The 21,328-nt window shown below is 38.2% G+C and overlaps 1 protein-coding gene, 1 long non-coding RNA gene and 1 pseudogene across 3 annotated transcripts; 1 reads left to right on the forward strand and 2 right to left on the reverse strand.

The window, feature by feature from the left end:
* Nucleotides 1–3,602: 3,602 nt before the first annotated feature.
* On the reverse strand, nt 3,603–4,556 carry LOC143702185 (uncharacterized). The gene is made up of 3 exons (XR_013190395.1): nt 4,430–4,556; nt 4,080–4,134; nt 3,603–3,937 (listed from the first exon to the last, which is right to left on the reverse strand). It is a non-coding gene; the product is annotated as an uncharacterized LOC143702185 (long non-coding RNA).
* A 5,149-nt stretch (nt 4,557–9,705) lies between these two features.
* On the forward strand, nt 9,706–11,779 carry LOC143702182 (serine/threonine-protein kinase pim-1-like; annotated as a pseudogene).
* A 946-nt stretch (nt 11,780–12,725) lies between these two features.
* Nucleotides 12,726–18,070, reverse strand: LOC143702183 (transmembrane protein 80-like). Of its 2 annotated transcripts, XR_013190394.1 has the most exons (8): nt 18,038–18,070; nt 17,691–17,707; nt 17,193–17,286; nt 16,837–16,929; nt 16,553–16,754; nt 14,196–14,276; nt 13,547–13,587; nt 12,726–13,386 (listed from the first exon to the last, which is right to left on the reverse strand). XR_013190394.1 is itself a non-coding variant. In XM_077195705.1 (6 exons), the coding sequence occupies exons 1-6, from the start codon at nt 18,054–18,056 to the stop codon at nt 14,264–14,266; spliced, it is 438 nt and encodes a 145-aa protein (XP_077051820.1). In that variant the 5' UTR covers nt 18,057–18,070; the 3' UTR covers nt 13,763–14,263. The 2 variants fall into 2 exon arrangements, 1 of the variants encoding a protein (XP_077051820.1); XM_077195705.1 differs by lacking the exons at nt 12,726–13,386; nt 13,547–13,587 and having other exon boundaries at nt 13,763–14,276.
* Nucleotides 18,071–21,328: the final 3,258 nt, after the last annotated feature.

Below are 21,328 nucleotides of genomic sequence, written 5' to 3' on the forward strand. Positions count from 1 at the left end.
TATATTTGGCCTATACTTGTACTTAATCTTTTGATCGAGATATACTTAAAAGTATGTATACTTAGCTTAGTTATGTTTACTCTTTAGATTGAGTAGCCTATTTAAGAAATATTTTCACATAGTTTTACTTATAAAAGTAAAGTCTTTTAAGGCCTATAAACTTAAATTGTTTCAAAATATAGATTTTTTAAAGAAAACAAATATGTTCCTAATTTTTAGTATGTGAATTTTTGTGTAGGGTAGGATAAAAATGTAGTTGTGTACTCCAAGTTTACTACTGTTACACTTAAAATATACTTATACACTAAAAAGTGGGCAAATTTAGTCCCAAGTTGAATTGAAATAGTACACGTACTAGTGCATTGATATTAGAATACTAACTACATAAAGTACACCTAAAAATATACTTAAACTTTACTTAAGTATGCTTAATAAAATTAAATGGAAGTATACTTGTTTTGTTTTTGGTAAGGGGAATCTTTAACATCCATGGAAACTTCCTATTCTACAAAATGTTCTTTATAGTGGAAAATGTTCTTTTGATTATTAAAATGCTCTTCACACTAAGAAATAAAAAAAAAAGGTTATTTCAGGAACTGTTCACTGAACGGTTCTTCTGGAAACCAAAAATGGTTCTTCTATGGCATCACTGTGAAAACTTGGAACCATTTTTTGGGGTATTTAATTTAACTAAATCTAATTTCATCAATTAGAATTAGAAAATTAGAATTTAAGGCAGCAGAATTAAAACAGAATGAAACTAAAGGAAATAAGTGTAGTGTTTTGTTTTTAATTGTCTTAATTGTTTTGAGAGTATTTATTGTAACTACATATCAGGAAATGGGCAAGATGAGTCACAATTAATGATGCAATTATGTGTTTTTGTGTAAGTAAGAAAATTCCTGTTGTATGACTTTGCTAAACTTCTCTGAATTGCAATTCACTAAATTCATCTTCCTGTCATTCCACTTCAATTATTGTGATCAATTCAATGTAAATCAATTCAATTCAAATTCCTACTTGTGAAACGGAACTGAAAGGCGCTTTCTAACTCTAAATTGTGCTTAACTTGATCGACAGTCACTGAAACATGCATGAAGCCAAACCACACATACACAAACACACAGAACTGTCACATCTGAACCTGTGAATATCTTATTACCAACTTGGTTTCCAAGCAAATGTGCAACAACAAAACCACCCACGTTCAGAAAGAGTCACCGCCGTCTTTTGACGGGCAACATGATATGTCGTTTAGTTTGCTTTCACTTAGGTGACCGAGCAAAAACAATCAGCCTCTGATGGGAGCGTCTTCGATTCGGCTGCTCTATTGTGCATTGTGCTCATTTTTAAGCATCGTCGATTCAGTAAATGGATTCATCGATGTGGGAGGAATGACAGCGATTAATCAATTAAACGTTTTGTGTGACCTCAGCCAGTCTGAGCCCAGGCCTGAATAAACCAGAGATCTGTGCGAGCTTTAAAAGCTCTAAACAAAAACGTCAAGCACCCATGACCATTAAGCTCACCTTTATTGACTTCAGTAAATGATGTAATGCCTCCTCAAACAGATGTGCAAATGGAGATAATATCAGCAGGACCTTTACCCTGCAGGGGTGAATTGGCATTATAATATGAATCATGAGCAAAAAGCCTGAGTGCCAGCTAAAGGCTTTTATTCCCCACCTGTAATGATAATGATGGTTTTCTGTGAATGATGTGTGTTTGTCTCGTATTGTGATCGTCGGGTAGCAGAAGGACAGATCAGAGTAACAACAGCGACGTTTGTGTCGCTTGTTTGCCAGCTTGATCCCAGATGGAAAGGTAAAAGTTTAGATTTGTGATTGATGGAGGACTCTCACTCGGGTCATTGCTGTGCTTTGAAAATGTGGTCACGTCCACCTGGAACTGATCCTGATTCATAAATGTTTTTCAAAGGAATATAAAAACAATACAACACGTGACATATCTGATTATCATTCTAAATATTGTCAGTCAACTAGTACAACAACATGCAGTATAAGTTGCAAAGCCAGACAAATATGGAAAGAATTATATCACTGATTCTTGAATACTAGTGTAACGGAGGCAAGCTGAGAGATGTGTGTGTAAACCTCACTCCTCTGGTCTCCACACTCGCCTCCCACGCCGGAGACCCCGGTTCAAATCCCACTCGGAGCGGGTCAGTACGACTGGTTATAATAGGATATTATGCTCTTAAAAATAAAGGTTTGAGGGTTTTTCGCAGCAATAGAAGAACCATTTTTGGTTCCCAAAAGAACCTTTCAGTGAACAAATTATTATTATTTTTTACAATAACACAATAGTGGTACTGGTATCACATAACAGCACGTACGGCCAAATATTATCTTACAATCTTTGGATCAGTTCTTAAAATATATTTTTTTCTTTACTAAACAGGGCAAATTAACATGAGAGCGCAATTCCATAAAGGCGCTGATGGGAGTGTAAAGTTCTGCGCGTGATCTACTGATGACGTGCAAATTAAAGAAGACACTCACAGTCATTTCCATAATGAGCAACTCAAACTCAAACAGAGAATCTAGTTTCTACTATATATGAGCAGCCCAAATTTGCGTCTGGTTTAAGACATGGTTTTTTGGACGGTAAATAATGGCGCAAATACCGGTAAATTATAGCGCAAACTTTAGTAAATCCCCTTGCGTGTTTCATTTAAATACCCTCCTCCAAAAATGTTGCATATGCAAGGGAAACTCCAACAAATGCATATGCAATAAGATCAGCCACAAAAATAACCCTGTCCACGCCTTTTCAGCGCTAATTTTAGGCTACACTTGTGTGTCTTTAGTAAATCCAGACACTAGTTTTTAACGCCAAACGAGGCTTTGCGCTGGTGCACGCTGTTAGTAAATCTGGCCCTTAGTGTGATGAACATTTAAAAAATCTAAAGGACCTTTTTCTAAAGAATCTTTTGAGGAATGGAAAGATTCCATGGATGTTAAAGGTTCTTCATCGAACCATCAATGCCACTGTGCACTGATTATATTATTTTATTATTTTGTTTAAATTGCTCAGAGGTGCTCACCTATGATTGCATGCAATAAATGAATGAATTGAGACCACAGGATGGTTTCAGAATGCTTTTTTGCTCCATCTATTGAATTTACACCACAAACAGACTAAAAAAAATGCTGCTACCATATTTTGGCATGCAAGGACCATTTCTTGCATTATGTTTGCTCTTGAATCAGTAATGAAAAGTCCACCATAATAAAAAACCCAATGTCACTGCTTGCCTTTAATAAACCACACCTAGACATTAAATATTAATATGACATAGCCTACACTATATTTATAAAGCCAAAATATAAACGTTGACAAAGTTTCATAGACGCATTTTAAGTACTTTAAGCCTTCACCAGCACCAATAACCAAAGGCACTCCAAGAACATTTGCACTTATTTGCGTTGCGTTCATATTTGTACAGAAACGCAAATAAGAGCGCTTTACAAGCGCGCGAGGCTTCTAACGGGAGCGTTCGGGTTCAGAAGAGTCGCGTCGCGTCATTCTCAATGATGACGGTGAGTTGATAAAGATGATAAAGATAAAGCTCTTACCCGTTCAGCTGAAAGAATCTAAGATCCCGTTCTTCAGTTCGCCGATAATTCCTCCCGTTTCCAAAACTTCTGAGGTAAACTCTTCTTCAAGACTTCATCTCAATCTGTTGACTCACAGAAGTGAACTTTGCTCCAAACACGGATTGGGTAGCCAAACCGACCTTGCTGACACAGACAAAAATGTAAAAACAAAATATAATAGTGAGGACAAAAGGCTAGAACGATGCAACAGGTGCGCTCGAGCGAGAGTAACAGGTGATTCGCGCTCGTAACTCTACCTGAGCGCGAGATGGGGGCGGAGCCTGCATATGAACGCTTGCACATTTAATGCAGTCTTTCTGGAACATGCACAAAACATTTCAGTCATGGAGTATTTATAGAGCTTAACCCTGTAGCTTTAAAAATAATAACATTTTAATAGCCCTTTTTTATTATTATTGTACACATTATGAAAGGAATGTTCACATAAAATTTACTCACTTCTCTACCATAAATTGATGTTCCTTTTTGGGGAACGCCTGGAGGCAACACCCTGCTAATGAAGATAAAAACTAATTTTGCATTGAGATTGAATGACTATCCATTATTTACTGACATCACACACATTTAAAACAGCAAAGAATATTAGAGTATATTAGAGGCAAACAATATTTAATAGTGAACTGAAATTAAATCATTTTATATGAATAATACTTAGTACTGAATTAAAAAAAACATTGGAAAATGGGATATAAGGTGCTGCATCTTATGTCACACACGTTTTTTTAATTCCTCATAACATAGAAAGTAATTTGTTTGACTGCAAATGTTTTAAAATGAAGTTTACTTACTGGGGAGAATCACATTTTCTGCTTTTCTCCACAGCAAAACCATGTAAAATAAAACAAAGATTACCGGAGTGTGTTTTATAAGAAAATACAATTTCAGTATTTATACTTCAAAAATTCAAATGTGTTTCACTGTAAAATAAAAAAGTTGCTGCCTTAAATTTTTAAGAACAATCAACTTGAATGTTTAAATCATATCAACTTAAATTACATTAAACTGACTTTTTTTTTTAAAATGACATAACATAAACAAGATGAAAATTACTTTAACTTATTTTAAAATACAAATGTTGTCATAACTTGTTAATCATATTTTTTTACTTTTCTGTGTTCATGCAGGAATATATGACTGAACATTCCTGGCTGAAATCACAACAACCTCTGCATTTATAACAGAACATGCATGGCATCCTGTGAATTTTGTTTAGGAGGGTTAGCAAATTCCTGTTCCTGGTCCAGTTCTGTAACCTTGTATGATCAAGGAGAGGCATCTTCAAAGAATGAAGTGAAAGAAGAGCAACGGGCTGGAACATTGCAGGTTTGGATGTCACTATGAAGCACGACTCGCCCTGCTAACACACTTTTCTGCGATGAGTGTAAAATCAGGATGGGTTTTATTTAAGAATAAAACCATTAACTCGCCCTCATATTGTTACACCCGTAAAATTGTAAACCCGTAAAATGTTCTTCTGTGGAATGAAAGTGGATGGGGAGCAGCTGTCAAGCTCCAAAAGACTATATAGGCTATATTTATATACATGCACTATAAATCATCTTAAGTCATACAACAGCTTAGAAATAGACCAATGATGTAATTTAATAAAACTTTGCATTACTTGACACACACACACACACACACACACACACACACACACACACACAGGCACACACACACACACACACACACGCACACACACACACACACACACACACACACACACACACAGGCATGCAGACAGGTTGCTGAACTGCAACATGCACACATACCAGTGGAGTGTTTGATTGTGAGAACCTTGAGTTTTGGTTTATAATTAACATCAGAGGACAGAACTATGACACATGAAACACTCACTTTCTCAGGATTACCTTGACTGCTGAAAGAAGCAAGTTCTGTTAAACATTATTCATTAAAACTGGGGATTCTAGGAGAGCAGTGATTTGCCTGTGGCTTTCAATGTACAGTTTGCAAAGTTGACATAGGGCACTGATTTCAATCACACAGGAAAAAACAATTTAGTATGATAAAGAAGAGATTTAGACCAATAAACCTCTGAGTAAAACCACAGAGTGCACACGATAAATCAAATCTGAACATATTACATGTTAAATAGACGCCCTCTACTGGAGAAACTAACAACGTGCCAAATACACTGACGTCGACAGAAGTTTGGCCACATGAACAATATTTACAGCAACAACTCATATTAATAATAAAAAGTTTTCCCTTCAGCAAAACATTAGATTTTTTGTTGACTATGATATATAAGAAAAATATATGTCATTTTAAAATATCTATTTTTAAAACCAGTCAAAACATCGAAAACAGCTGGATCATTTACAGTTATTTATATATAATAAGCATTTATAATATAATATAGGGCTTATATAATATAATATTTGCCTTATCTCACTGTTCTGAAAGACTTTTGGTCCTAAAAAAACATGTTTTATTTTAAAAACATACATTTTCAAAGTTATATTTTCTGAACGGGAATCATACAGTATTGAGACGCTCAAAGCCGCTGGGCGTGTTTGTGTCTGGTGACGTCACAAGAGCGTTCGAATAGAACGTTAATCAGTTTGAATATTTTGGAAGTGAAATATTAAAGGTGAAAATCGATTATTGAAATAATTTTTATAATGAAAATGTGCTTGAAATTTTTTGAATTTAAATATTCACAGCTTAAATATTCAACCATGCTAAATTTCAGCCCAAAAAAATGCAAGCTCTAAAAATACTATGCATTTAAATACAAGCAGGGTTAATGCAATGCATATTTATTTTCCAAGTAGTACAATTCAACAGGCTTTTTGTTTCAAAAACATTTGCCATTATTTTACGCAATGAGATTGAGACCCCTGTTGATGCTGCTGGTGTGGGAAACAGCCAAGAGAGGAGGGTGATAGAGAGAGGAGGAGGAGAGGAAGAAAGTGAGGAGGAGATGAGTGTGATAGAGAGAGGAGGTGAGGAAGAAAGTGAGGAGGAGAGGAGTGTGATAGAGAGAGGAGGTGAGGAAGAAAGTGAGGAGGAGGAGAGTAGTGTGATAGAGAGAGGGGGAGAGGAAGAAAGTGAGGAGGAGGAGAGTAGTGTGATAGAGAGAGGAGGTGAGGAAGAAAGTGAGGAGGAGGAGAGGAGTGTGATAGAGAGAGGAGGTGAGGAAGAAAGTGAGGAGGAGGAGAGGAGTGTGATAGAGAGAGGGGGAGAGGAAGAAAGTGAGGAGGAGGAGAGTAGTGTGATAGAGAGAGGAGGTGAGGAAGAAATTGAGGAGGAGGAGAGGAGTGTGATAGAGAGAGGAGGTGAGGAAGAAAGTGAGGAGGAGAGGAGTGTGATAGAGAGACGGGGAGAGGAAGAAAGTGAGAAGGAGGAGAGGAGTGTGATAGAGAGAGGAGGTGAGGAAGAAAGTGAGGAGGAGGAGAGGAGTGTGATAGAGAGAGGGGGTGAGGAAGAAAGTGAGGAGGAGGAGAGGAGTGTGATAGAGAGAGGGGGTGAGGAAGAAAGTGAGGAGGAGGAGAGGAGTGTGATAGAGAGAGGAGGTGAGGAAGAAAGTGAGGAGGAGAGGAGTGTGATAGAGAGAGGAGGTGAGGAAGAAAGTGAGGAGGAGGAGAGGAGTGCGATAGAGAGAGGAGGGGGAGATGAGGAGGAGAGCGTGATTGAGAGAGAAGAGGAAGAGATTGAGGAGTTGGATGGAGAGAGGAGGGGGAGATGAGGAGGAGAGTGTGATTGAGAGAGAAGAGGAAGAGATTGAGGAGGTTGATGGAGAGAGGAGGGGGAGATGAGGAGGAGGAGAGTGATTGACAGAGAAGAGGAAGAGATTGAGTTTGATGGAGAGAGGAGGGGGAGATGAGGAGGAGGAGAGTGTGATTGAGAGAGAAGAGGAAGAGATTGAGGAGGTTGATGGAGAGAGGAGGGGGAGATGAGGAGGAGGAGAGTGATTGAGAGAGAAGAGGAAGAGATTGAGGAGTTTGATGGAGAGAGGAGGGGGAGATGAGGAGGAGGAGAGTGATTGAGAGAGAAGAGGAAGAGATTGAGGAGTTTGATGGAGAGAGGAGGGGGAGATGAGGAGGAGGAGAGTGATTGACGGAGAAGAGGAAGAGATTGAGGAGTTGAGGAGGTTGGTGGAGAGAGGAGGGGGAGATGAGGAGGAGAGTTTGATTGAGAGAGAAGAGGAAGAGATTGAGGAGTTTGATGGAGAGAGGAGGGGGAGATGAGGAGGAGGAGAGTGATTGAGAGAGAAGAGGAAGAGATTGAGGAGTTTGATGGAGAGAGGAAGGGGAGATGAGGAGGAGGAGAGTGATTGAGAGAGAAGAGGAAGAGAATGAGGAGTTTGATGGAGAGAGGAGGGGGAGATGAGGAGGAGGAGAGTGATTGAGAGAGAAGAGGAAGAGAATGAGGAGTTTGATGGAGAGAGGAGGGGGAGATGAGGAGGAGGAGAGTGTGATTGAGAGAGAAGAGGAAGAGATTGAGGAGTTGATGGAGAGATGGAGAGAGGAGGGGGAGATGAGGAGGAGAGTGTGATGAGAGAGAAGAGGAAGAGATTTGAGGAGGAGGAGAGTGATTGAGAGAGAAGAGGAAGAGATTGAGGAGTTTGATGGAGAGAGGAGGGGGAGATGAGGAGGAGGAGAGTGATTGAGAGAGAAGAGGAAGAGATTGAGGAGGTTGATGGAGAGAGGAGGGGGAGATGAGGAGGAGAGGAGTGTGATAGAGGGAGGAGGAGCTGAGGAGGTTGATGGAGAGAGGAGCTATAGTATCCAGCTGCAGACCCGCAGCACCACCAGCTTCAGAACCCCAGCGCCAGAACCGGAAGTAAGGGGCGGAGCTTACGTTCTAAACCGAGTAACGCCACCTAACGTTTTGGAGCGTAATTTGCTTAGACACGAAACGTCAAACTTTATACGTATGTTATAATGATACATTAAGGAACAGTACAATAAGCATTTTAAAACATTAATTTTGTGTAATATAATTGTATATAGTTATCCGTTTCATTGTATTATGAGAGTTACTTCCTGATCATGATGGTGAAAAATTATGCTTGAAACTTATGGGCAGTTTAATGTATAACAGTTTAATTATTTTAGCTAAGCAGTTTATACATAAGTGTAGATTTATGAAGGTAAGACCTTTGTTTTTGTTTTTTTATGAAGGAGTTAACTCTCTATAAGAAATCTTTGAAAGATATAAAAACAAGACAAGCCTTGGAGGTTTTCAAAATTATACACAATTTGATAAGTGATTAGACCTCTGTGATATTTTATGTTCTATTTATTTATTTATTGTGTTTAAATTTTTTTTTAAAATTGTTTTGATATTGAAGGTATGCATTGTTAATATGAATTTGTAATGCCTGGTTTTGATAGTTTAATTAAAAAAACATATGGGCATTTTATATAAAATATACTTTATTTCACAAGAACATGTGCAGCATGCATTTTTCTTTATGTAAAACAATAATTAAAAAAGAGGGAGAAAATTCGGCATTGTTTAAAAGAAATAATAAAAATGTATACAACAAATGACAAATTCACCACTAGGCCCATTTTATCACAACAATCCTGTATAAATTTAATTTACAATGTATCAAATGAGGAACTCGCTCTCTGGCCCATTTTGTCCTTACATTCTTGCAAAAATAACTACAATGCAATAATAATAATTCCTCCCCTCCCTCACTTCCGGTTCTGAAACTGGTGGTGCTGCGGGTCTGCAGCTGGATATATCTCGAGAGGAGGGGGAGATGAGGAGGAGAGGAGTGTGATAGAGGGAGGAGGAGTTGAGGAGGTTGATGGAGAGAGGAGGGGGAAATGAGGAGGACGAGAGGAGTGTGATTGACAGAGAAGAGGAAGAGATTGAGGAGTTGAGGAGGTTGATGGAGAGAGGAGGGGGAAATGAGGAGGAGAGGAGTGTATTAGAGGGAGGAGGAGTTGAGGAGATTGATGGAGAGAGGAGGGGGAAATGAGGAGGAGAGGAGTGTATTAGAGGGAGGAGGAGTTGAGGAGATTGATGGAGGAGGGGGAGAGGAGTGTGATTGACAGGGAAGAGGAAGAGATTGAGGAGGTTGATGGACAGAGGAGAAGAAAGTGGTGGAGGAGGCAAGAAGGAGAGGAAGGAGTCAGGGAGAGTGCAGAAGAGAAGAAAGAGGAAGAAGTGGTGGAGGCTGGTCTCTTTCTTCAGAGATCTCAGAAAACAGGCTCCGGTCAGGGAGAGGAGAAGCAGCGGGATGAGGGAGAGAAGAGGAAGGTAGCATGGGCAGGAAGAAGCAGTGATGGTAAATTACACCAGACCATCTTATGAGAATATGTTTATCTTGCTTATGTACATCAAAAAGCAATCACCTATATATAAATATCCATTAATTGGGAAAAGAATGTAAATGTCACGGTTTCAAATACGAACCCAAGCGCAGACAGTATTCTCTAAACACAGTTTTATTTTATAAACAGAAACAAAAACCCACAAGGGGGCAAACGAACATTGACAAGGCTAAACAAACACTGACAAGACTTGATTATAACTAGACGTCGAACTTGACAATGAACATAGAGCAATTCTGACAATAAGCTTGACCTGACAATACACTAGACTGGATTACTCACAGACAGGATACAAAACGAACAAGCAACAAGTAACAACCACAAGGAGATTATATAAGGGAGATAATCACAAGGGCACAGGTGACACTGATGAAACAATAATGACTGAACGAGGAGAACAAGGGGGCGTGGTAAACGACACAAGACAACGCAAACACATAGCCAAAACATTAGGCCATGTGTTTGGACACACAACCTGAGTCTGTCATGATCCTGCCTCAGAACTAGAATAATACAAGGATACAGGACAGAATCATGACAGTAAATCTCCCCTATAGTATGACGTCTCTAATGCCCTTTCCTTATACATATTCTATATAGTCTCTATTAATTAATTAAAACAGTTATTAAAACTAATAATTATATAAAAGTTAGTTTGAATAAGTTTTAGAAATACACCATGTCACATCACAAAAACTGCTCTCAGTTTGAAACATCATGTTATTTTGTCTTTTAGTAGACTACATCTTCAGTCACTATACTATTGGTGATCAGCTGGGGAAAGGTGGTTTTGCTGTGGTGTACGAAGGGAGACGTCTGGAGGATGATCTTAAAGTAAGTCACAATAAATTAAACATGATCTAGCTTGTGAATTTTCGCCCTGACTCAATCTCATCCTTCTGATATATCACTCCAAGCCTCTTAGTGTATCTAATGGCTTTTACACACAAATTAACTGTTTGTTTTGTTCACCAGGTAGCCGTGAAATACGTCACAAAGTCGAAAGACGCTGAATGTTTATTCATTGTAAGTAGGCTGCAGAATATAAATCTGTAGCAATGTTCAGGGAAGAAGGAAGCGGGAACCGGCGAACAATCAAAATAAACTTTATTTAAAATAAAACAAACAAACCAAAATACCGCCAACAGCCCCTCGCAGACGACTGCTGGCTAAAATACAATACAAATACAAAAACAAAACACAACTAAAACACAGGCCTGTTCCTCTCTCTATCATCAACGTCGTTGCTCCTCCTTTATGCTTCCGCTCCTCCGTGAGAGATGCGAGACCGGTGTGCTTCACAGGTGTTGCTCATTAGCAATCGCACCACCGGCCTCGCGCCGTTCTCTCACGTCCCTCGGCCGTCCTGTTCGCCACAAAAACATCTCACATTTACATTAACCACAGACAGATATTTGATTGTATATTCAAGAGCTAAAACTTTATTTGCAAGCCAAATTCTTCTAGCCTGATCATCCAAAGCCCCTCCCTAAAGAGATCGCCCTCAACCATCCTAGCGAGTAACGGTCCCAGTGTGCCCGAGATCATCCGGCTGCTGGACTGGCAGGACCACCCTGACCACTTCGTTATGGTCCTCGAATGTCCCTCTCCCTGTGAGATTCTGGTCCAGTTCATGAGGCGTCACGGTGGAAGACTCGATGAAGAGAAGGTCCGGCACATCATGAGGCAGACGGCTTACGCTGCCATCGCAGAGTTCTCCACCGGGACATTAACCTGGACAATCTCCTGATTAACAGCGGGACATCTGAAGTCAAGCTGATAGACTTCGGGTGTGGGGACATTCTGAGGAGTTCGTTGTAACTCAAAGCTGCAGTCAGCGGTAATGCATTGCAAATGTACACATCAGACAAAACCTCTTTCCTCCAGGCACACCAGCGTACTGTCCTCCCGAGTACCATCTCAAAAAATAGTTATTATCTCATAGGAAGAATTCGCCAAGTCAAATCTGTTTTGTTTCAGATCATCACATGAGGCCACTCCAGTTGGCGTCTTGCGGGCTGCAATGGGAGATGCATCATCCCTTCTCTCGCCTTTGCGCCTTGCGGGGCGAGCAAACCTTGTGTAGCATCTTGCGCCTTGACTTGAGGGAGCAGTATTTGCATCTGGCGGTACTCCTTCCAGAGGGCACTGTACATATTGTATATATGTATATACTTCTTTTGGTTTCCCCCTTTTAGTTTTTCCCATAATGGCCACTCCATTCCTGAAGTTCCTGCCACAGCTGTCCAAATGACAGATTTGTCTGTCTCCACCTCCACAATGTCAGAGCTCCCTTCTCTGCCACCTTGATGAATGAATGAATGAGGCATTTATATAACGCTTTTCATATGTACTACTGTACACCCAAAGCGCTTTAAAATCATATCAGGGGATCTCTCCTCAACCACCACCAGTTGATGCTCCGGCTGGAGGATTCTGCTATGGCTGCTCCAGTCCTGTCTCCTCTATTCCAGTGCTACCAGCCAGCAAGTCCTGTCACAGGCACCCCAGCAATGTCACTGCCTCCACAGATGTTCCTGCAAAAGACCCAGCCAAAGCAAGCACCGAAAGGCCATCTCAGCCACTCTGGTTTCCAAGATCCCAGTCATCTCTGTCTAGGCCCAGAGGTTTCTGTCGTGGCCTCCTGGGCCCAGAAGTGCCACCTCAGAGGTTCAGTGGCCATTCGAAAGCCAGAACTCGTCTTTTTATATTACAAAGCTATGAAATACAGTGGTAAAATCACAGCTTAAAAAAAATATATTTAAAAACGAGGGAAAAAAAGGACAGTGTCCATCGGTCACCACCGAAAACCAATACATTTTAAGCGCGAGAGCTTGGTTAAACAGGGAGAGAGTGCCAAGCACAAAAAAAACGTGTGTGAAAAACAAATCTGGATCGATTATTAAGGCTTTTAATCACCAGAATGCTGCCGGTCGTTCCACTCTACTGGCAGAGCTAAACGTCAAATTTGGTGGGTGCTCCTAAATTTTTGCTGGTGCTCCTAACTTTTTGAAGTTGGGAGCACCAGTGCTACCAATAAAAAAAGCTAATTTCGAGCCCTGCCACTTCAGAGCTCTCTGGATCAACTGCCCCAACGATGCCAGTACTCCCAGTTTTGGCTGCCCCAGTGATTCCTGCCACTGGCACTCCAAAGGATCCTGTTATTGTCTCAAGGTCGTCTCAATATCCTCGTCTCAGCCATCCTGGTCTCCACCTGTGATGGTTCCTGTCATGACTGCCTGGTCCTAGAAGTTCTTCGTGGCTACCTCAATGCCAGATCTCATCTGCCCGTGTTGCAGTGGTTCGTGTCATGGCTGCCCCAGATGTTCCTGCCACAGCTGTCTATCAGAGCTCCCCGTTTCATCCACCCTGGTGTCAGCGTTCCTTTTTATTTATTTTGGGTGTCCATCCAGCCAGTAAAAGCAAACCTGAAATAAATAAAAAATAAAAAATCTGAAATTTATGTTTACATTTCATCATTTTGGAGACTCTTTAACACAAAGCAACTTATGCAGGCAAGTAAAAGTGAGAAACAATAAGAGTGTTTTAACATAATTGGTTTACAGGAAGTGCCTTTTGAATTTGTACCTCATTGTGATGAAGCCAATAGATGTTGCTCGCTCACGGATCTTCGTGTAATGGAGAGAACATAGTATCAAATAACACGTTGTATTCCTTTAAATCTATTTATAATGTAAAATCTTTAAGGCAAAGATGTAAAATATTCTGCATCATTATTGATTTGTCTTGATTATAATGTCAACAAGTTTAAAACTTAAATTAAAAATGCAGCATTTCTCTACATTATGTGAAATGTAGGGACATTTTAGGGACTTTTTTATTTATTTAACTTTTATAACACTCAATTGTTTACCAAACAATTGTTTAATAAAGATACAGTAACTTCTGTCTTTTCTGTTTGTCACACCAAAGTAAACACCATAAACAAAGCATAAGACAAGTTAATGTTTGAATAAGGTCTTCTTCATTTTCTTTTGTCTAACAAACAAAAAAGTAGACAAAAGTAATGCATTCTTAATATCTGAACAAATGATTAAAATGAGTTTATAAAAAGTACTTTTTAAATTAAAAAAAAAGGAAAAGAAACAGGGATCTTACACATTAAAAGTGCAGTTGCTCACTTTGTCTACTTCAAAAACAAAAAATAAATAAAATTTGGACAAATCTGTTTTTAAATGACAGGTAAGTGTCCTAGAAAAAGCTGTTCAAGTCTTACAGATAAGGAAACCGTAGTCGGTTGCATAGCAATGAAAATCTCCGGCAGTCTGTCAGCTGCAGAAACAGTCAGGAGTAAACACTAGAAAAGAAAACAAGACACACAATCAACACCACAGACACTTGCTCAATAAAAAACACACTTAAAAGTGTGCATACATCTCATGAGAAACCAGGCTAAAGCAAACACAAGATATAATGGTTATGAGACTTAATGGTTGTTTCACCTCAGTATCAAATTGTGTCTCAGATGTTGGTTCTCAATAAAATAAGAATAAATAAAACTAGACAAATTTAATTGTTCATACACAGTGAGAGTATACAGCTAACAGGATAGCAGCTCAGATTTAGTTTTTGAAGAATTTCATGAGACGTTTTGAGATATCTGACTTTTGCAAACAGACTTTAAGAAATGTGAGATTACGCTGTCTGACTTTTAAGAGCCTAATGTTACCAATGTCGTACGTCTCTTTTGTTTCCCGTGTTTTTCTCGTGAATGAAACTCGGCTCATTTTCTGAAGGCTAGTCTCTGAGTTTGAATTATTAAAGTGTGGTTCATTCAGGAGGCCGTTCACTGTAACTGCAGCTCGGCGTGGGTCGACACATTTACTTTGCTTTGTCCCCACGCTCATTTTACGATTCTTTTGTTCTGACAATGACGTTACAATCTGGGTTAGTCTGACAGCCAAGCCACAAACATAAACATATATATATAGTACAGCTTACATGCTCTGTTCCAAAACCTAGCAAGATGCCTACATAGGTAGAACGTAAAAAAAAAAAGCTCTACAAAGACATGCAGTATACAACAACTCACAAATTCACAGTGCTCATAACATAAAACACAAGAGACTTAAAGTTCCAATAGACTATGCTGCTGAGATAATCATATTATACTCTACTACAGGAAGGTAAAAATAATATCACATTAACATTTCCCATTAAATCTTGTGTAAAACGTGTAATATTATTTATATACCGAAATGCATTAGAATGGAAATCCTAATTATGATTTATTATCATATTTATGTGCATGGCTCGACATTAAGCCTTGTCATGTGCTTTTGTAATTCAGTTATTCACTAAAAAAGCTGCTTGTCCAGAAAAAATAGGATTTTGTGTTGACCTTATTAAATGTATGCTTAATCTTTCATTTTAAATTCCTAAATTTTATCAATAACTTCTATTAGAATAATAATACACAATAGGGCCTTCGCCAATCAAACTAAATAATTTGCACTGAACAAATTACAAATGTATTAAATAATATGAGATTGTATGGGTCATTGAATCTTTTGAACTGATTCTGTCAAAACGCAAGATCATTTAGGGATGAAAACAGCACTCAAGTCTGATGTTGCTTACCTATATAATATGTTATAAATATAAATACTCCACATTTCGAATTTTTACCGCAGTATGTTTTACATGAGATTCTTTGTGTGAGCTGTGCTCATTTGTTTTGATTTGTCCTCGAGAGCACAACCTTGTTACCGTCAGTACATTATCTATTACATATTATTATCCACCATCAATCGCTACTTACACTAAAGGTAATCAAATAATTCTCGCGTTTTAGTGATTCCCTAGTTATTTTTTGTTATTGACAATGTTTTGATCCGGATGGGAAAGTAAAATTCTTCCACTTGCCCCTTCAAAAAATCCACTTGTCCCGAACAAGCAGAAAAGCGTTAATGTTGAGCACTGCATGGGTGATATATATTTTTATGTTTATTATGTGTCATTAGTTTACCATCATGCTACCAGACAAACTCAACTGAAATCAATTGCGAGTTGAAAGTCCCGTGAGCTTTGCAGGAGAAATGCTGTTTGGATGGCACACATTTTAAGTCAAGTCACCTTCATTTATACAACGCTTTTAACAATGGAGATTGTTCCAAAGCGGCTTTACAGTGATAATAGGAAATTAAAGTAACAGTGATTATTTTGGCTTTATGGCAGCTCTAGAATTAACTTATTTTCCAGTTAAAGTTAGTTTCGATTGATTCACTTCCATCGCAACGATCATTAGTTATTGCCGCTAACACGAAACCGTTTTAATAGAAAACTCTCAAAAGTTCTCTCTAAGCAAACTTTAAAACGTGAACCTGTGAGAACACTGATGGCGTGCACATGCGTATTAAGAGTTCATTCTATAGGTATGCGCGTTTGAATATGTGTGCAGGCATGTAGTCCTTCCCTAAAAATTTTTTTTTTTTTTTAAAACAACCCTCAACAAACTACTTGTCTAGCCTTAAAATTTCTAATTTTAAATCCATTTGATGCAGCTTTACTGAGCAAGGGAGCTCACTAGATTTTGGTACAGAACCCCAAAACCACAAGCATGTGAACTCTGACCTGGTGAAGCGAGCCAGCGTCCAGAGCCCCACAATTCCTGTTAGGCCGTAAAAGCAGAGCAAGATGGCGCCAATGATGACATCAGCTCGTAGGACATATGACTGCCAAATTACAAAATAGAGTGCCAGCAGCACTGTGGCCCCGGTGGTGATCAGATTCGAACCCGTGTAGCCCTCGCTCTCCTGTAGGTTTCCCCTGAACCCTGAGGAAAAGAGATTGACATGAGGCCAATGAAAATGTTTTACTAAAATATGTTTTTTTACTAATCAAAAATAGGATCTCACCCCAGTACACCCTCAGGACCTCAAGACCAGCCATAAGAAAAAGCAGACACACGTCTAGAGCGAGTCGGTCAACAGGGTAACTTAACACATGAGCTGTTAAACAGCATAAAAAACGCAAGATATACATGCATTTTTATCTCAGATTGTTGTACACCTCTCCTTAACAAGTCAAACTATTTTAAGTATCATGCATGTCTGTAGCACAAACAGAGCAGGACAAGTTATACAATAAAATGTAATATTTAAGGTTAGTTCAAATCCATTATCATAAGAGTGCTAGTGATAACGTAATGCCGGTAGTAGTGATGTAATAGTACTAGTGAAAACAGTTAAGGACATTAATCAGTAGTACTCACTCTTGTAGATGATCATAGAGAGGGTGGACAGAAAGTAAAACACACTGAAAGCTGCTGAGAGATACAGCAGGATCTGGAGCAGCACCGAGGAGAGCTGCGGTCGATTAAGGCTTAAAACATGCAAAAGAATTCTTATGAATACCGTATGAGTATATGAATATGGTAATTAAACATTAGGCTACTATGTTGTAAATTTAATTATTCATTAATAATTATGAATTTGATTTGAGTTGGCAAACAGGATGAAGAAATGTAATTTAAATTTCAATGCAAGGAAGTAGAATGAGAAGAAGTTTATGGGCCTCAGATAGATAAATAGATAGATAGACAGATAGATAGATAGATAATTCTTCATTTCTCAATACTGTCCAATCTGATTATAAGCTCAATAATGCTTTGTTCTGTTCATTATTTCTATCTTCCCTCTCACTTTTCCATCCATCCATTCATTCATGATTGTTCGGGGACTGTTATTCCGTGAATATTCACAAAGGATACAACACTGTTGTTTTTGCCTAAGGGAAAAGCACAACAATTACATTTGACATCTTAAATAAAACAACATATGAGAAATCTAAATATGCTCACTTCGGACAAATTAAATGAAATAGTAATAGTACTAATTTCTGGCACTTTCAGAGTTCCTTATTAAACTACATTTCGCTTTTCCATACAGCACAGAAACCTCGACAGGCATATTTAACGCAATCAAACCACATACGAACGCTGAAATAGTTTGAACCATTAAACATATTACAAAAACATAAAGTTTTCACTGTAATATGAGCAAAATTGCGTTTATTTTAACTGATAAAATAAGTATCTATGGCAACGGAGCGGGTTACCTGCGCGACCGATCGCCATCTTGATTCTCTCACTCTCTCCGGGTCGCTCGCCCAGTGTTCAGTCTTTGGCGCCTCCTAGTGAAAAGGAGTGACGTCAACGCAGCACGTGAACACAACGGAATGTAATACAGGATTTTGTGTAGGCTAGAGGTTATTAAAATGAATTCCAGCAAATTGTAAAAATAAGAACAAGTAAGCAAAGTCTTAAAAGTGTAACCAATAATTGTGTTTATTTGTCATTTTTTAATTATTTCATAAGACAGACTCAATCAATGTGGATAATATTTTTAATCGAAATGAGGCTGTAATTGTGTTTTGAGTTTCAAACCCCTTGACTGTTTGGACATAGACGTGAAAATGCATTATCCAAACTTAAACGGTTGTAAATCATGAAGGCTGTGGAATACAGACCTAATTTTGGTCTAATTTTAAAGAAAACACTCGAAAGTGTTAAAAATGGGGAAAAAATGAAAGTGTTATAGAAGTTTTATATTTAACTTTACTGTAAAAAAATGTTTACTGTACTAAACATTTTGTATTTTATAGAAATTTATATTTAAAAAAAAAATTTTCTCAAATTGCTAGGCCATAAAAGCAAAAGTCATATGTCTTAACCAAGTTGTGTTTCAAATTTGAAGTTGATATAAAAAAAAATTGAAGTTCCTATGATATCTTGTATAAGTGTAATACTCAAATCGCCACTGGGTGGCACCCACATTCCACATTCTATGATTTTTTTAATGCGTTCTCTAACAAATTAATACATTTTTGTCACAATATCATTTCACAAAACAGTCGCCAAAGGAAACGCTTTTTATGCGTTTTGGCCATTAATTTTTCATGACAACAGCGTTTTGGGGGCCTGAAAACGCAAACGTTTGAAAACGGGTTTCGAAGTGCAAGTTTCTCAAAACAATAGTGTTATCAAAAAATGTGAATTTGTGAAAACTGTAACACCATGCGCATGTGCACATGTTCAGTCTGTAGGCGCGTAGTATTCATTTACAAATTGACATCATCACCAAATACTGGCCTGGCAGCAGAATACAACATTTTTAATAGTTTTCCCTGATGCCTGTGGACGAAGATCGTTTTGACAACATTATCGTCTGTACACGAAAATCATAATTTTTAGCAAATCGTCATTGTATAAACGTACCCTAAATAATTTTTAGATCTTAAATTTTTATCTTAAAGGTAGGGTAGTTTTCGGAGAGGCTAGCAATAGCGAGTTAGCTTTGAAAGCATAAGATCCCACCCTCCATTCGGAGCGTCTCTAAAGCCACGCCTCCTCAAAACACGTGAATTTGTACAGCAGGGAGTAAATAAAAGCGTCACGAGAGACACGTTAAACTAACTCAAGTCTCAAAGCACATAACAATAACGAACATAAACAACTTAAAGAGCTCTGACCTGTACCACCTGACAGCTGCAGATTCAATTCATCATTGATAGTACTGACTATTGACGTAGGACAGTGTATCATTGCATTCGGGTCGAATATTTTTCTACGAACATTTTATGGTCCTTAACCTTCCACAGACGATATATACATATGTAGCCTATATATAAATACATTTAGACCACTTAACTTAGTGAACTTTGCTATCAGGATGTGAAGTGACGTTCAACCTGCATAACAAAAAAAAAAAATTGGAACAAATCGCCTACCCTGCCTTTAAAATATCTGCAGACAGTAACCACAGACACAAAACAAATTCACATGCAGATTTATGTATAAGCACAAACTAGAACAAACACACACTTCGTAATTTACTGGAAAGTATGATAAGACACATTAGTAAGTGAAGTGAAAGAACACACCTGCTGAAAGAGAGAGGGAAAATGTTAACACAACCCCGTTTTTTGTGTGAAATATATGATCAAATTTTTTTATTTTTTTTTGCAGGTTAGGGATGGTAGCTGTGTGGGGTTTTATTTTGCTACTAACTTATGTTAAATCTCAAACCACAGTGTCTGACAGTCGTCATTTGGTTATAGATTACTGAATGACATGGTCTCAATGACTCCAAATCAACAATAGCAGTACACAGCCAGAATAAGACATGCTGTAACTTCACATGCACACACTCCCATGTAAACACACACACACACATTCATTGTGGTGGACTAACAGGACAGGGTCACATGTGTGCGGCCACACATATACAGCTACGCTCACATTTAGACGAAGTGCATTAACACAGCCAGATGTTTCTTTGTCTCTGCAGCCTCAAGCTCTCTTTTTCTCGCCTGCGTCCTCCCAAACAATCCACGCAGTGTGTCGTGGGAAGAACGGGCGTGTTGTTCAGGTCAAACAGAGGAAAAAGGAGGGTGAGAGAAAGACAGAGAGAGAAAGATGCTCCAGCTGTGAGTAAAAACAACAAAACTGCATTTGATTGGGAGGGGGGTGTGATGGACACAGGGTCATTGTTTGTAAAGAGGTCGCGGATAAAGAGACGAGAGAAACAGATCACTCAGCTCATGCAGTGATAAATGATAGCGTTACACCTCATTCATTCACAATCCCTCAACCAACACAACACAACCGATGTGATGCTACAATATTTTTAAGATTAAACCATGAAAAAGATATATAAGAAGATAAATATGAAATGAAAGTGAAAGAAATATGATTACCATATTCATGTGCCATGATATTATCATCATAATATCAGTTGTTGTATGTGCACTTCATGAAAAGTATCTAAATGTGTAAATATAATATGTAAAATAGCTAAAAGCTGTACAAATTGTATGATCAATAAGTTATGACAACATATGTTTTTTACATAACTATAACTTATCAATATAAGCAATTTTCAACTTTTCTGTTAGATTCAACTAATTTTTAAAGTCAGTTTTATCTTATTTAAGTTGAAATGACTTAAACATCCAAGTTGATTGTACTTAAAAAATTTAAAGCAGCTTTAAAGTTTTTTTTACAGTGTATGGATGGTAATATCATGCTAGTGGTTACCATGGTACTAAATAATATATACACTTAAAAAAATGTATTTCAATATACAATGGTATTCTTGAAAGTAGCCTACTTTTGAGTAGTACCGTGTAAATGATAAATGAACTTCAGAATTTGAAAAATATAAGTAGCCTATACCTAAAATCACTCATTTACATATTGTAAACTCTGCAAAAACGGTCAGTAATGCCTATGTGATGCTATTATGTTTGTTTATGTGTCTGTTTAGTTAACTGTCTTTGTTAAAGGCCAACTGTATGCTGTCTCGTTTGTATTTTGGAGCTGTCTTTTGCAGTAGCCTACTTAAATCA

This window comes from Siphateles boraxobius, unplaced genomic scaffold (assembly GCF_051911475.1).
Source record: "Siphateles boraxobius isolate OS27281-9 unplaced genomic scaffold, OSU_SipBor_1 348, whole genome shotgun sequence".
Lineage (NCBI taxonomy): Eukaryota > Metazoa > Chordata > Actinopteri > Cypriniformes > Leuciscidae > Siphateles > Siphateles boraxobius.